Source organism: Balearica regulorum, chromosome 1 (genome assembly GCF_011004875.1).
Source record: "Balearica regulorum gibbericeps isolate bBalReg1 chromosome 1, bBalReg1.pri, whole genome shotgun sequence".
NCBI classification, from domain to species: domain Eukaryota; kingdom Metazoa; phylum Chordata; class Aves; order Gruiformes; family Gruidae; genus Balearica; species Balearica regulorum.
In genome coordinates, this window is record NC_046184.1 from 137,151,138 (window position 1) to 137,166,991 (window position 15,854).

At 40.2% G+C, this 15,854-nt stretch overlaps 1 protein-coding gene across 3 annotated transcripts in view; it reads left to right on the forward strand.

Moving 5' to 3' along the window:
• ARHGAP6 (Rho GTPase activating protein 6) overlaps positions 1 to 15,854 on the forward strand; it is a 343,171-nt gene that overhangs the window by 289,107 nt on the left and 38,210 nt on the right. For all 3 annotated transcript variants that reach the window (XM_075776398.1, XM_075776405.1, XM_075776412.1), the window contains exon 3: positions 12,429 to 12,500. In XM_075776398.1, coding sequence (XP_075632513.1) covers positions 12,429 to 12,500 — 72 coding nt within the window. The remainder of the gene's footprint in view (positions 1 to 12,428; positions 12,501 to 15,854) is intronic.

A 15,854-nucleotide genomic window follows, 5' to 3' on the forward strand; every position in this document is an offset into this window, starting at 1 on the left:
CAAGCTGCTCATTGTTTTTAATCACTGACCATGTTATAAACTTTATAGGCTGTTGTTAACAGTGCAAAGCATCTAAATAAACTGTAGCCTATACTTTGTGGAGCTATGGGATTACAGACTGGATGCTTTTGAGTTGGCATCAGTATATCTTTTAAGTGAAGAGGCTTATTACCACCCCTCTTAATGCCAACCTCTGCCAATTCTTGTCATATAAATACTGTCTCTAACATGATCCTGTGAGTCCATGGATTTTCTTTCAATACAGCAATGTTCATGAAGATTATGTTAAAGACAAGGAAGACTGTGAGCCAAATTCTGCTCCTGTAGGCTACATTAATAAATCTTGGATATACTGTATCAGACTTGGCCAGAGATGAAAACTATATATCTTGCTGATTTTTGGATGGAAGCTCCCCTCACCCCCAAATTTTCCGTGGAAACATGATTTTTTTCTGAGGGTTTTTTTTTTCCTCCTGGGAAAATAAAAGCCATATCTTTCAGTCTGGAAAAAAAGAAAATAAAATTGACTTAATGTTTTAAGCTAGGAGAAGTCCCAGCTGCTGCAGGGTAGAGGTTGTAAGAGCAAGCTGCCTGCGCTCTGCTACACAGAAGTTTGTCAAAGTGAAGGTGACAGGAACTTTTCCAGGAAGAGAGATAAGCAAGCAAAAAAAAAAAATACATTTTTTTTCTCCCAATAAGGAAATTTGCAGAAATTTCTGGTTGTGATTTTTTTTTTTTTAATTTGACTTTTTGCCACCATTGAGACAAGAACAAAATGGAAACACACAAAGCTTGCAAGACCATAATTTTTCTAATGGTAGAACAGGGGAAATAATTTATTATCTTCAAAACTTAAGCAAGTTTTTAGTAATCTGTTCCTTTTTAAAATTTTGCTGTGAGGCAGCTTTTTCATAAAAGACACTATGTAATGCTCAGCAAGTTGATTTCCAAAATTTTCTTGTATCACATAGCAGGTTTTATGTGCCCATTTACATCAGGAAAACTTTCTTCAGCATATCTGTTCTGTCAGTTAAGGACAAGCTAATAGTTTACAAGCAAACATTTTTACTCACTACAAACAAAAGAAAGTTTGTCTTTTTAATAATTGGTGTCTGTTTTGGTAAATAGGGGCTTTGATCGAGAAGCAGCATGCATTTTCTTCAGTGCTGTATGAATACAGAACAGATGCAGAAAATGCTAGGCTTTTTGATGCAATCAATGGCACCATTAATGTGAACATGGAAAAATTAGTGAATAACACAACACCTTTAAAAGAAAGATCTGTGTAACTTGTGTTGTGTAGGTGTGTTTTGTGAAGGTGGACAAAGGGAATGGGGACAGGGATGGACGTTGAAGGGATGCTTTGCTGCGGAGCTCCTTGGGCAGGAGTGCCAAAGAGCAGGAGTCTTTCACAATGAAGGGAAGAGACCTTGCTGAAACTCCAAAGATAAATAGGGAAATACTGCAATCCACATTTCCATGTACAAATGTCATGAGACATAGTTACTGGAGATGGAATCATGACCAGAGGTCTTCATTATTAGGGCAGTTGCTTATTTAGATGCTAACTGTTGTGGGTTTAGGGTACTACTCTTCTCAATCCGGAGCCAGAGACTGCTGCACGCATACATTTGATGTGAAGTCCCGTTGAACTTCGGAATTTCTTATGTCTAAGAAGTAATTCCTATCTAATGCAATTTCCTTAATAGTACACTTGAAATAGCTATTGACTATAAGTACATATAAATAAATTCAGTACTTTGTCTGCATTAATGTGCCACATGGAAATCTCAGCTTCCGTTTTAAAATGTTACTCATGACCATTGGCTGTATTGAGAAGTTCAGACAAATGACCCGAGGGAACCAGTGTTAGGAAGCAAAATGCACATACAGAGGCTCTAAAACACCGTGTTTTGCAAAATTAGGTGTATATGATTCTTTTTGTTTTCTAAATCTTTGTGAGAACACTAGTGTAACAGAGGTAATCTTGATTGTGTTGTGCCAAATCTGTCTTTAGTACTTGATGTAGTACCAGCCCTTTGTTTTTGGAGTAGGCTGTCCTGTGCTTTGCAAATAACCCACATAAGTGTGTGGTGATTCTATGGTAACTTAAGATTTTGTGCTTTATTACAATTCAAAGCCAAAGAATGAATACCAATAAATATATCCCATGTGAGAAACTTTTGAACCTTTAGTAAGAATACTGACCTTGCAGCCTGCTAGTTTCCATGTTCCACTTGCCTTTGGCAGAGCTTTGCCATGTGTATTCTTCTGGTATACATCTTTTAAAATTTTCAGTTGAAAATCAGATTTATTTCATTATCTTACATGTATTGCTCCTTTCGAAAGTGCATTAAGGAAGTATTTCTGATGAGGATCGTACGATTCTATGATTTCTTCTTGCCTTAGGTAGAAGAGTTAATTTCTAAAGTTTTTTCAAAGGCATGGTTTCAGTGACATTACTGTGGTTGGTGCCACAAGTCTAAGTTATGTCTCTAAATACTGGTTAGGAAGGATGAGATGACTACAGACAGACTTATTTTATCAGAGCTGCGTTACTATATATATCTTTGTATTAGGCTTTTACACTGAAAAGGCTACCTCGAGATTTAATGGAGACCTAATCTCCTGCTGAAGGTTTTTAAGAATAGATTAGATAAATGTCTATGTGACTCTATTTCTGTGCGGGAAGTTGACCCAAGTGTTCTCTGCAGAGCTCATTGTGCCTTTTATCTGTGTGGTTTACATTTTCAACACCTGTTCCTTTTTATTAATAAAAAACTATGTAAGCTAGATGATGATACAGAGGACAGATAATTATTACAATGAAACATTATTGGAAAGAAGATCCGTTGGTCATTTTTCAAAGGGACAGCATCTCAAGTACTGAGGCCACCAACCTGTCCAGTGAGAGACCTTCTGCACCTTGATTTCACTTCCATGCACTAAAGGCTCCTCTCTCATTTCATATCTTCATCAAGGCTCCAAGCAGTATTGTGGATGAGTTTAGTCCTGGAGGGAGCAAGTTATGAAGACCGTCTTAGTCTCTTGCACAGCTCCTTCTTTAAGGTGAGAGTCTGAGCAAAGACTTGTGTGAAGGGTTAACAATAACAATAAAACGATGGTCAGAAGACAGTGGGGACCTGGATGGCCCAAACCACCTCTGTGACCACTGGCGAGTCCTCTGAATTGCAGAGAGTTGGGGGAATTTCCTCATCGTTTGAAGAGCGCAGCCCGTGCTCACGCTGAGAGCAACCTGGGGGAAGGCTCCAAGGGAGATGTAAGGAAACTTGGTTGCTGCTTCACCTGCCAGTACAGGTGTGCAAGCCAGCTTATCAGTACACAAAAAGTTCAATGCCAGCTAAATGCTAGCAATTCAATGTCTGGTCTGCCCCTAGCCCACCCTGTACTGTGGGGATTAAAGGCAATTCCTCCTCTTGTAGAATCAAGAGAGGCTGCGACTAGGAATGGTGTCAAACTACTCTCCCCCCTCCATATCATAAAATGACTTTTTGTTTAGGTAACTGATGCCAGGAGACAGTCCATTTTCCCCTGACCCCGGTGGACTGGAGGCAGTTTTAGAGCTGTTATTTGTATTTTTCCTATCTCATTCTACAGCATCAAGGCTCTTGTTTGTTGTTTGTTTGGGGTTTGATGTTTTGATTTTTTTTTAGCTGTCAGTACAGCTAAAATATTTTCTTTTACTGTAGTTGTTTTGATGTAGTAGAGCAGACAGTTTTTGACCTATTTTACCGTCAGTTATGAAAGCACCCCAAGCAGGGAATGTTGTTCAGTCCTTCTCAAAGCTTTTAAACCTCTCCCATCATGGTGGTTTCTGAGTGCCTTCCATGTAGAGAGAAGGGCAGCAGCAAAGTCCCTGATGTACCCCAATCTGTTTAAGTTAGGAACTTACCTACCTTTTGAGTTTGGGGAAACTCCTGCCACACTGTAGATACAGCTACAAACTGAAAAAATAGTGTGTTTACATGTTGTCTTGCAGCTGCTATTTCACATTACTGTTTCGTGAATCCTGTCATCAGTCTCAGCATAGCAAATATTGCCCTGAGGTATAGAAGGAGTGGTTCCCTCTAATTTCAGTATACCCGGATATATTTTCTGCTTCCAATATTGACACAAGGCATGTGCTTCATCAAAAGACCTTCCCGGAGGAAAAATGTGTAGCAAGTTACCCTTTGGCCCACTCTCTCTGTTTTGTTTTGTTTTTTAATTTTATTTTAGTGGAGTACTATGATTTGGGACTTCTGACACAGGAAATCCTGCGCTAATGTAGGCACTGAAGCAAGCAGAGCTTTGTCTTAGTTGAGAATCAGACTCTGTCTATGCTCAGGGAAGTCAGACCTGGCATCCTGCAACTTCATCTGTTCTGCCTTTCCAGGGATTCACCTGCTTTTTGCTGCTCTCCAGTGACAGCCATAGAAGGGCATTTGGCCCTTCCGTTGTAATCCTCTAAAGGCTGCCAGGTAGCTTTGCATGCTTGTTCGAGTAAGTTATTTCCATCATCCCTTCTATATATGGCAGCAGCAGCAGTTTCCCTCATCCTAGCATAAAAAAAGATACGGCCAACTGTTTATTTTCATGCCAAAATGAGTGGTTTCCTTAGGTCCAGCTAAAGGTTCAGCAAATACCAATAAGCTCCAAAACAATTATAGTGTAGTGTTCTGGTTTTTCATTTCCTCTGTAGAACTCACTGAATGTATCGTTCCTCAGAGTTCATGTAATACAGCCATTTTAAATGTATCGGTGAGTAAAAAAGTATTTAACTGATGTAAAACTATGTCTTTTTTCACTCCAGTAATGCCCAAATAGCTGAAAAGATTTTCTTTCAACTTTTCAAACACAATTCCCTCTAATCAAGAGTCCAAATGCAACGGGATTAAAGAATACATGAAAAAAATCAAATGTAAAGGGAAGATAGGGAACTTTATTCTTGGTTCTGGTGTGGTGGTTTGAAAAATTCTGAAATTGTTAAAAATTCTGATCTTTTAAGGATATTTATACACGGCATGCACAAACCTAAGGCAGGCGTCCTCTTTGTATTCTCTCAAGGGTTGCTTTCATTGCAGCTCTGCTCACGCTCATCTGTTAGACTTGCCGCTCCCTGCAGCGCGGTGGCCTGGCGCAGGACTGGAAAGCGGCTCCTGCCCGGCTCTTCGCCTGGCAGGGGCGGGCTGTGCTGGCAGCCCCCTCCCTCCAGCCGTGGCTTCTGCAGCCCTGACCTCGCTCCAGAGCCCGAGTCCCCTATTCCCCATCTACTAAGACTATTTAAAACCTTGTATACGCTAGGGAAGGTGTAGGCAAGTGGAGCTGAAATGTCGTGTTTTCTTACGATTCTGCTATCCACAGGAATCGAGTGGTATTTGCTATCTGAATTACAGCATTGCCCAAAGTAAGTTTGGGGTTAGGGGGTGGTGGTAGTTGGTTGGTGTTTGGTTGGTTGTTTTTTTTGGTTTGCAGTGGGTTTTTTTTCTGAAGAAAGGTTCGTACCTATCTCGTTGCAGTTATAGTCTATATCTATATCCTGCTGTTTTCCAGCACGTAACATTTTTTTGTTCAGCAAGTTAGGACATGACTCCTTCTCATGTAAATAGACCTTGAGAATAAGGTTCAATAGAAATGGTGCATTTTTCACTCTAACAAGTTTAATTCTAGTTTGGAACTACACTTCTTAGATGTGTTTTCCTAAAAGACAGGACAGTCTACTGATAATTTGCTCAGTTGGTGTAAATTGGTATATCACCTTTGCCTTCAGAACAGATGTGTAGCATCCAAAATCTATTAATACCTGGCAAGCAAATTATGGAGGGTTGGTTTTTGCGTTCTGGGGTTTTTTTAAATTTGTCTCAGAATCATAAAAAGTTATTGTAAAGTGTTATTTGATTAATAAAGCTCAGGTTCCTGCAGGGATGCAGCTTTCTTTTGAAGCAGGTGAGGTTTCCAGCAGTTTTGCCTTCTAGGCAGGTTCCATGGCAACTTATGAATACTTCCTAGATAAATAATTTAATTCATGTACCAGTGTGACCAAATTCTTACTGTTCCACAGTAAAGAGATCGTGTATAACGCAGAATTTCAACTTCCAGCAGCTACATCACTTAAACCTGCACAACTGGATTTTGTAATTCCTCTGCGTTTCATTTTAACAATCAGTAATGCCTTAGCCCAGAGCGATTGGAACCTATGTCCAAAAAAGATGCGCTAACCACAGCTTACCAAAGCATCTGGTGGGATGAGGAGGAGGAAGAGAATAAAAAGCACACTTTTGCCTAATGGTTTCAGGTTTTCTCAAATGTTGATGTTGTACGCACAATGTATTGCTGAGAACACTGTTTTCCACGCAGTCGGCTTTCCCCACGCCTGACTCAGTTTCTCACCCTGGGAAGGGTTTGGGTCAGGCAGCGCTTCTGCACAGAGGGCTGCAATGCTCCGGTGCTGGTCCCGCCTGCGCGCAGCCCACGGGGAGCCACAGCCTCTCTCCTGAAGAACGGGCTTTTGACTTCAGCTCTGCCCTTTTCTGTTTCTTCTGCCATAAACGCATTCAGGGGGAACTTCCCGGAGAGGGAAATGCTGATGCAGCTTGTTTTCTGCATCAGAGAAAGCAGCACGTCAGAGGGAAGCTGCCTCTGGGTGCGTTTGTGGTGCCTGCGGCCGGCAGCCCAGACCTGGCTCCGTGGGCTGAGGTGAGCACGTGTGAGCCCGCTGCCACCTGGAAGGTCACGGCTGCAGCTGCGGGATGGGCTTGAAGGATTATGGCTTTTCTTCCATCAGCTGCAGGCTGACAAGCACAAAAGGAGTGCTGACTTTAAGTCCAAGTGAAATAAAGAGAGCAGCATGGGCTGTAAGGAGCAGCAGTGTGAGAAATAGGGGGTTAGTCCAAGGCTTCCAAAGCAATATAACAATCTGCATCACTGAGGGAGATCTCCATGTATGTGTACGGCTGAGGACAGGTTAAAGGGAGAAAGAGACTAATGGGAAGTAAATACCTGTGGGCTCAGCCCTTCCCTGTTCATATCACCTTATGTGCCAAAATCTGTAGCTCCTGGTTCTCTCCTTGAAACTGTTTAACTTCCATCTGTCCTGCAGCTGGCAGTGCTTTGGAAGTTACCCCATGGGGACAGGCCATTTCAACAAGAAGTTAATCTAAATAAATATTTCAAGATGGACATTTATAGTCACAGAAATAGCTAAATAAAACCAGCACCCTCTTCTTCAGCAGGGCAGCTCCAAGTGTGCGTTCAGAAGCGAATTTGCTTTGTATAGCGACCCGAAGAAGCGACTGCAACCACACAGTGCCACTGTCAATGAATGAAGCGCAGTCTTGTCTTTATTGTCCTCTGTCAACAGAATTTAGCAGTGTTTTCTGATTGCAGAGTCTCTATGACTTGCAGTATTGCACAGGCAAGAGACACTGTAGCTTGATGTTCGGCTCACGGGCTGAGTGCGGGAGGCTGGCACTTGGGAAACGAGTCGCTCTTGATGAGTGAAGTGAACCAAGAAGTCCTCAAGAGAGGTCAAACTGATGCTTTGTGGTTGTAATTTTGACAGAATGGATTACACTTTTAGAAAATATATTCTATTTTTTTTCTTTAAATGAAATTAGATCTAATTGCTAATGCCTGTTATGGGAGAATGGCCATGAATATAACTACTATGAAGAAGTATTTTAGAAATTTCCCAATATCAACTTTTTAATCCGTTTCTGTTTTGATAAATGAGCTATGGGTATGATATTCATCTCTCACATAACTCCTTTCTTTATACTGTGTGAAAATAACCCTTAATTCTAGAACACGACAAATTTTCTTCCCTAAATGGATGAGAAACACAATTGTCATAAGCAAAGGAAGTTGCCAGTAGCTGAGGAGGGGAGTTCTCTTTACTCAGTAACCCCGTAAGCAACAGAAGGTCTCTTTGGTCAAAACCCCACTTAGTTAAATTAGTTTGAAGTGTCGGTATGAATTACGGTTTTGATTAACAAAAAAAGAATGTCCTTGCATCTAACATAAAAGAAATGTTCATTCTTATAGATAATACACAAGCCCATGGATAAGGAAAAGAAGTGCTGAAGAATCTTTTTTTTTTTTAACAGGTTCACTTCAAGCTTATTGACAGGGTATTTTCCATAATCTGTGGTCTAACACTATAATCGTGTCATAAAAGTGACTTAGAAAGCTTAGGTGCTGTTGTACTTTTTACTGCATGTTATATTAATTAAAAAAAAAAAATAAATTGGATTAGGGCTACACAGTATAGTGCCTGTTAAGTGACATAATATGAGACTGGTGGCCAAGAGTTCCGGAATGTTCGCTCCCGGTGTGCCGTTAACTGTATCATCTTGAACAAATTCCCTATACCTAATTTGTGACGCTTTTGTGCTCATGCTGAGCAACACCTGTACCTACCAAATAGACTTGTTGATTTCCAGGACTTTAAAATGAGTAAAGCAGTACTGGGAGTAAATAATAGTAATAGGATTCAGCCTCTACTTTCTCTGAGTCATATGTGGTGTTGGTAGGTGGTCTTGTGCAAAGCAACTGAGCAATCTGTCATTAAAAATATACAAAGTTCTCTTTCTTTCCTTTTTTTAACTTTTAGAGCTGAAATTTATATATCCTCAGCATGAAAATGGCTTCTTCTTACCTAGTTGGTATAACTATGGTCTCTCTCAGAGTGAAATTTAGGCCCTGAAATAGGCTATATAAAATCTGGGGTTTGAGAGTGTAACTGCTAATTAAATGGTGTTAGGGATGACACTGTGGATGAATTTCAATTGTAACCCAAAATTTCAAAAATAATAATCCCAGAAGTCAAACTCCTCAATTCTTATCCAAAGTTGGTCTATCAGTGCAAATACTCTTACATTCTGCAGGCTTTATTCACTGACAGAGTCCTAAAACATGACCTAATTTTTCAAATAGAAAAGTCTTTTTGGCATTAACTGAACCTGGAAGCGCTCACCACTTTGGAAAAACAGGTCAAGTAGCAATTTAATATGCACTCAGGACTTTGATACTAGACTCTTGGTCTCTTAAATATTCATCATGCTAGTCTTAACGTATAGATGCCCAAAGAGTGATGTATGCATTGCAGTGAAAAATGCAATGAATGAATAAATGAGTAAGTATTGAACAAACCAAGTTCATTTTGGAAACAACTGATCTGGACAGCTGCCTGTGCAGTTGTTTTTCAGAAAAAAACAGAATGGGTTAACAAAGAAAAAAAAAAAGCAGCTTCCTTCACTTTGACAGTTGTTGTCTTTTGAGGACTTCTCTTGTCCTGCTAATATTATTGAATGAGATCTGTTGGAGGAGCAGTACATTGTTGATCTATAGAAAGAAGACATTAAGTGATAATTATATACGCAAAAGGCTGGATAGAAGCCCGACAGCATATATCACTTTGTGGTTTAAACATTTCCAATCCAGAAATGAGAATAACAGGCCATATGTAATAGTACTTTGGGCTGATATAATACTATTTTGCATAAATATTTGCTAATTAATTTTACTATGTACAGTAGGTATTAAGCACAGGTAATAATCTTTGCCTGTTTCCCAAGAATGGTTTGGATATTAATTATATTCTCAAAGCACATTGCAGATAATAAGTACTAAGCATTATTATTATGGATAGGGTTGATTTAAGATATAAAACTGCTGGAGTTGCACAAGTCCTTAAGCATATTATGAGTATTTTAGCAGTGCTCATGCCTGATGGTAACCTAAATCAACAATCATTTCAAAATGTATTTCTTTTTACAGAATATAGATTGTAATTAATTATGTCTTTTGCTGGGGGAGGAAGAGAACTGGAACTGACCTCTTCGCAGATTTCCTAAGCTTTAGCTTTTCACTGAGATTCCTCTCTATTATATGCAACTCTTTTTCTTCTGCCATGGGGTAAACTGTAAATGTAAATGGTCGCAGCCTCACTGCCTTCAGTGGAACTGCACCCGTTTGCCCAAGGTAAGTGTCTCTCCTCTGTCGCTCTGAGAACTCTTTCTTTGCTCAGGAACGCACAGAGTGGACTCTTTTCTCTGTTTTCTGGTTTGTCCGTCTCCACAACTGCTTCCTGCTCTCACATTCTTCTGGGCCTGAGCATCACTTGTATCCAGACTTCAAGGTTTGCAGACACAAATGCACAAATGTTGGCTCAGCCTGTCGTTCACTGAGGAATCACTTCACTGTTGGAGTTGAAAGAATCGCCCATTAAGAACAAGGTTCATGTGCAAGCATTGGTGGTTTGGCCCTAGAAGTTGTTAACCTATTTTCCGTGTGGATATGAGTGCCATTTGTTCCTGTGTTCAATATTGAATAACATATGTTTTTCCTGTATTTCTATTGTATTTGACTTTGCAGCACTAAAACACTTGAGAAATTACAGTTGTGTAATTACAATAGCAAAACACTATACGTCGAATTTCAATTTTTTGTTCTCAATTTTACGCCTCGGTAGACTTCAGTGGAATGTCAGAATGTCAATAAATGGGTCTTTGGAGAATAAGGCTCTAAGACTCCAAAGAAATGTAAGTCATTTGTCAAAAGGCTACTGTAAAGCAGTAATTTGAATTTGTAACATGAAAAATAATTTGGAAATAATTTTATATATATAAAACCAGAACACAGTGATAGTAAGGAACCCTACAAAAACAAGCAGTACTGTCAGGTTTATGTAAGCAGGATACCAACTATTCATATTGCCAGGAGGTGAAAGAAGAATTTCTGTAATAACCTCAGGCTTATCAACTGGAAATGTCAGAAGGTGTGAAAAGCCTGGGTATATTAATCAATCAAAGTACGACTTTGAGTTACGAACTTGTCATGTGGCTACAAAAAAGGAAAATCTAATCATAGACCATATCAGGTAATGCATTACCACCATTATATTGCTGAACTCTCATCCAGAATACCTTACCCATTCTAATCAGTCTTATTTCAGAGAGATGAATCCTTACCAGAGCAGGTGTGGAAAAACTGGAATTAACATAACCAGCAAATGACAGTCTGCCTCAAGAGACAGGAACTGCGTATCACAGATAAGTGAGTGCTAGGAGCAAACAGGCTCTAAATAAATGCAGTGCGCAAATGTGCAAGTGCAGTCGATCAAACCACTGTTAGATAAGCTAAAAAGAAATGTTAATGTTGAAGTAAAAAAAGATTAACTGGCTATGAAAAAGTCAGAGTTTGTCCAGCTGCCTGTTGAGTAATGTTCTGAGCATGGCTTTCAATAGGAGTTGAGGGAAAACTGTGGGGAAAGGGCTCGTGTTCTCTCGTGGCCCCTAGTTGCAAAGTTGAGAATTAATCGATGAAGATCCACTTTGCTCCTCTGTGGTGTGTTCCCTGCTGTGAAAGACCATTTACATAACTAGAAAAACGTGTTAAGGCAAATTACTTGGTGACCTTCTTATCATAAGAGTGAAAAACAGATATGGTGTGTTCCTTTTGAGTTTTTGCCATGTTACAAAACCAGTAAGGCAGAGGTACGTGTTCATTAACCTTTAGCTAGAGTGGTACCTATGTTAGTATTAGTCCCTATGTTAGACCCTTTATATTGCTTTGGAACTTAAAAAATGCAAAAGGTACAAGTTAAAGCAGGCCCACGTCTTAATCCCTGGTATTTGTTGAGACCTAATAAATAAAATGCATTTTTGTTGGCTTTTCATTATAGGAGATGCTGCTGAAGGAAATAATGATAGCCAACCTTTTGACATAATTGTTTCAAGAATGAACCTGCCCATGCTGTTGCTTAAAATCTTTGGTCCTTAATACCTTAGTGAAAACTTGAATGATATATAGGGTGTCAGAACAATAATTTCTCTGAGACGCTAATCCATCTCAGCCAATCTGGACGTGCTGTACCAAACTGTAAGCTCCCAGTGTGAGTTCAGATCAGATGGGTCATGGGAAGGTGGTCAGCTATTGCCCGCCTGGTATGACTGGTATGCAGAATTTATCTTGGAGGTTAGTAATCCTCCCTTGCCAAATACTACCTTCAGCTCCACAGCTGAATCACAGTCTTGTGACCATGGGTGAGAGCTAACCAGTACCTTTAGGTTTATGGTACCTTGCTATCAAGAGCATCCAGCAACAAATCTCAATTGTTACATCTTCGAAATTATCTTTCCATTCTGTTACATGGGCTGTGTTACCACGCAGGTGCAGATGTGCCCAGCAGCATGCAGTCGGATGAATTTTGGTTCCCCAGTACAACCTTGGCATTTGTGTGAACAAAGCAGTGCTCCTTAGGGCTGCAGGACCATGACAGTCCCTAGCCTTTGTGAAATGTACCCCACACCCTTCCTGGCTCCAAGTGCCATGGCCATCTTACTCCATGCTCCTACAGCTTCTGCAGCAGTTTGTTCAGCATTCTTTCTCTTCACTTCCTTTTTTTTTTTTCTTTTTTCCTCTTACAGATGGACAAAAGAGGAAGAAATCATTAAGAAAGAAACTGGACTCATTAGGAAAGGAGAAGAACAGAGACAAAGGTAAAATAAAACAAGTACATATTTACTGATAGGGTCTTGGCTTTGCATATGAGCTTTCTTTAGTCTTAAATGTGTACTTCTGGAGTAGGAGAATGGTACCGAGCTGATGTACTGCCTAGGTATTAATTTCCAATTTGAAAAATATGTCTAATCCTTATCATTTGTATAACCCAGATCTCTTCAACTGAAAGCGTATTTCCTGGGAGAAAAGGAGGAGTTAAAGGACTACATTTTTTTAATTCATTGTTCTTTCTCCCCATTTTCACCATCCAGTGCAGAGTGTGGTCTGGATAACATGATCCAGTTGTTTACCTGCATTTGCACTTTCCTCATTCAGTTTTGCAAAGCATGTGAACACAGCCCTGCCCAAGCTAGTCCGTTGGTTTGCTTTTCTTTTTTTAACCTTAGGAAAACAGCCATTGTTTAAAATATATAAATACTTCAGTGCTTCTGATCAGTTGGGTTTTATTAAACTCCATGTGACATGGATTTACAGATACCATTGGACTCTTGCTTGGACGCTAATCAGCTTTATGGGCTGGGTCCTAATCCACTGAACTTGACTTGTAATTTGCAGCCATTTGAACTAAGTCTAGACATTGAGACCTGAAAAATGTCTCTGAAATTACAGTTTTCTGCATGTAGGTGATTTGTGCATTTAATTCTGTGTGCCCTCCTAGAAAAGAAGTTCTGGAAAAGTGGTAGTAAAACTCAGTATTGACACCCCAGTTTCATAAACACACACACAGATTTATAACAAGAGAAGCGATTTGGTTATTCTGATGTTATTGCTTGTAAACTAGTTTGGTAGAAAGATAGAACTTTGAAATTCCATTCAAAAAATGCACATTCCCACTTCAAAGTTACTTTAAATATTTGTCAGGGAGAAAATACTTTCCTTTTTGTTTGTCTGGTGACTTCATATATGTGATTATTGTTTTCTTGCTTTAAAAATGGCTATGGAAAATATTTGCATTAAGCCTTCTAAGACTGAAAGACCTCTGACACATTTGTTTGGATAAATCCAGTTGCCTCCCATGTTGGGTGGTGAGTAACAAATCTTTGTTATGAGAATTACTTGAAGTAAGATTAAACCTACAAGCAGAATGAGTCTTTGAGGAAGAGGTTTAATGATTTTATAGCCACCTTTGGGGAAAAATCTATCTTGTACTGCTCCTGTCAATGCATTACATTTGGCTGCAGCGTAATTAATCAGTCAATATGTTGCTTAGTTGCCTTGTTTTTTTCCCCATAGTTCTCTATGCAGTTCAAAGTGCAAAGCAACATAGTTCTGTGCAAAACCTTCCCAGCTTTTCAGTGCATTTGCCAGATACTGATATCCATAGTGGTTTGTGGGGTGCTCTTCTGCATCGGAAATGGGTAGGCACTTATTGCTTCTTTTTTAAAAAGCAGCACTGTCTCTCATGAATTTCTGATCCACTGAGAGCTTTTATCTTTCCACCCACATGGATAGCATGTCTAGTAGTCTCCTTTGAAAGTTTCTGTTTAGAAGTTTTTTTGAAAGTTTAAATCCATTTTATCTTTTTATTCTCACATTTTTCATTGCAGTAGCAGATGTTAGCAATAATACATTTGTTTGATAATTCACCAAAGACCTAATTTTGTTGTGTCACCCAAACCTGGTGCACTTCCACAACTACTCCACTGCCTCTCTGGTGCGTTGCCCTGAGAAGTGATAGCTTCCTCTGGTGTTGCATACAAATGCTTATCCCAGAGTTGCTATTTATTCCCCTAAATTCTGTTGCCAAAGATCTTTCAAACAATATTTTTTCTTACATTGCTTTGTACTCTTTTGTGATCCTTATAGCCTTGTTTTATTTCAGCTGACCTCTGGTAATTACACAACCATACTGGTTGAATACTTACAGATAATATTATTTTCTGCTATTACGTTTCTGTCCAGGGATATTTCTTTTTTGTGCTTCTGCCACACATGACAGAATTTATACTCCATTCTGTTAGAAATTTTGGGGATTTATTTTCTATTTTCATTCAGATGGATGTTCTGAGTGCACTTTGCTGTTTAGGACTCAGTAGTTGCCCTGACAGCAAAAGTCAGCACTTTGTACTTACTCATCCCTGTATATATTTATCTGCTTCCTGTTTTTCAGTATTGCTCATATTTTCTGGTTAACTATACCCAAGCATTTTTAAAAATCACTATGCTGATTCTCTTAATTTTAATTCCCTCTACCCACCCCACTCCCTCTTTTAACTTCAGGCATTTCAAACATGAACCCCTCTGCTTTTATCCTCTTTCAATCCATCTTCCATTGCCTTATTCTCATTTATAGAGATGTCTTACATGCTCTCTCCATGCATAAAATATTATAGGAGCACCCCCTGAAGGGAAAATAGTCCAGCACTACTTGAACAGCAGAATCTATATTTCTCTCCTTCCTTTGGGATGTCTGTAAGGGGTGTCGGGATGGTCAGTAAGGGTACAGAGGGCCAGGAAACTGGAAGGAGTCAGGTTGCCAACCAGCTTGTGTCAGCAGAGTGAAAAGAAAGACATGTTGGCTCTTACTTGTTGCCAGCAGCAAACAAGAGGCAAAAATAGCCCAGACAGCAGCAAGTGGCTTTCTACTTGTTAGGGTTTCTCTCCATGGTTGTTTCTGGTTGTACTCTTCTCTGCCCTACTGAGTTATTAAAGATCGTCTGCCCCACATATACTTGCTGAACTCTGAATCACAGAATCACAGAGCGGTAGGGGTTGGAATGGACCTCTGGAGATCATCTAGATCATCCTGCTAAAGCAGGATCATCCAGAGCAGGTTGCACAGGATCATGTCCAGGCAGCTTTTGAATATCTCCAGAGAAGGAGACTCCACAGCCTCTCTGGGCAGCCTGTTCCAGGGCTCGGTCACCCTCACAGTGAAGAAGTTTTTCCTCATGTTGAGATGGAACTTCCTGTGTTCCAGTTTGTCCCCATTGCCCCTTGTCCTGTCACTGGGCACCACTGAGAAGAGTCTGGCCCCATCCTCTTGACATCCACCCTTTAGATCTTTATAAGCGTTGATCAGATCCCCTCTCAGTCTGCTCTTCTCCAGGCTAAACAGCCCCAGCTCTCTCAGCCTTTCCCTCATACGAGAGATGCCCCAGTCCCCTCATCATCCTTGTAGCCCTCTGCTGGACTCTCTCCAGTAGTTCCCTGTCTTTCTTGAACTGGGGACCCCAGAACTGGACATTCCAGATGTGCCTCACCAGGGCAGAGTAGAGGGGGAGGATAACCTCCCTCGACCTGCTGGCCATGCTCTTCTTAATGCACCCCAGGATACCATTGGCCTTCTTGGCCATGAGGGCATGTTGCTAATCTGTGATGGCAGAAGGAAT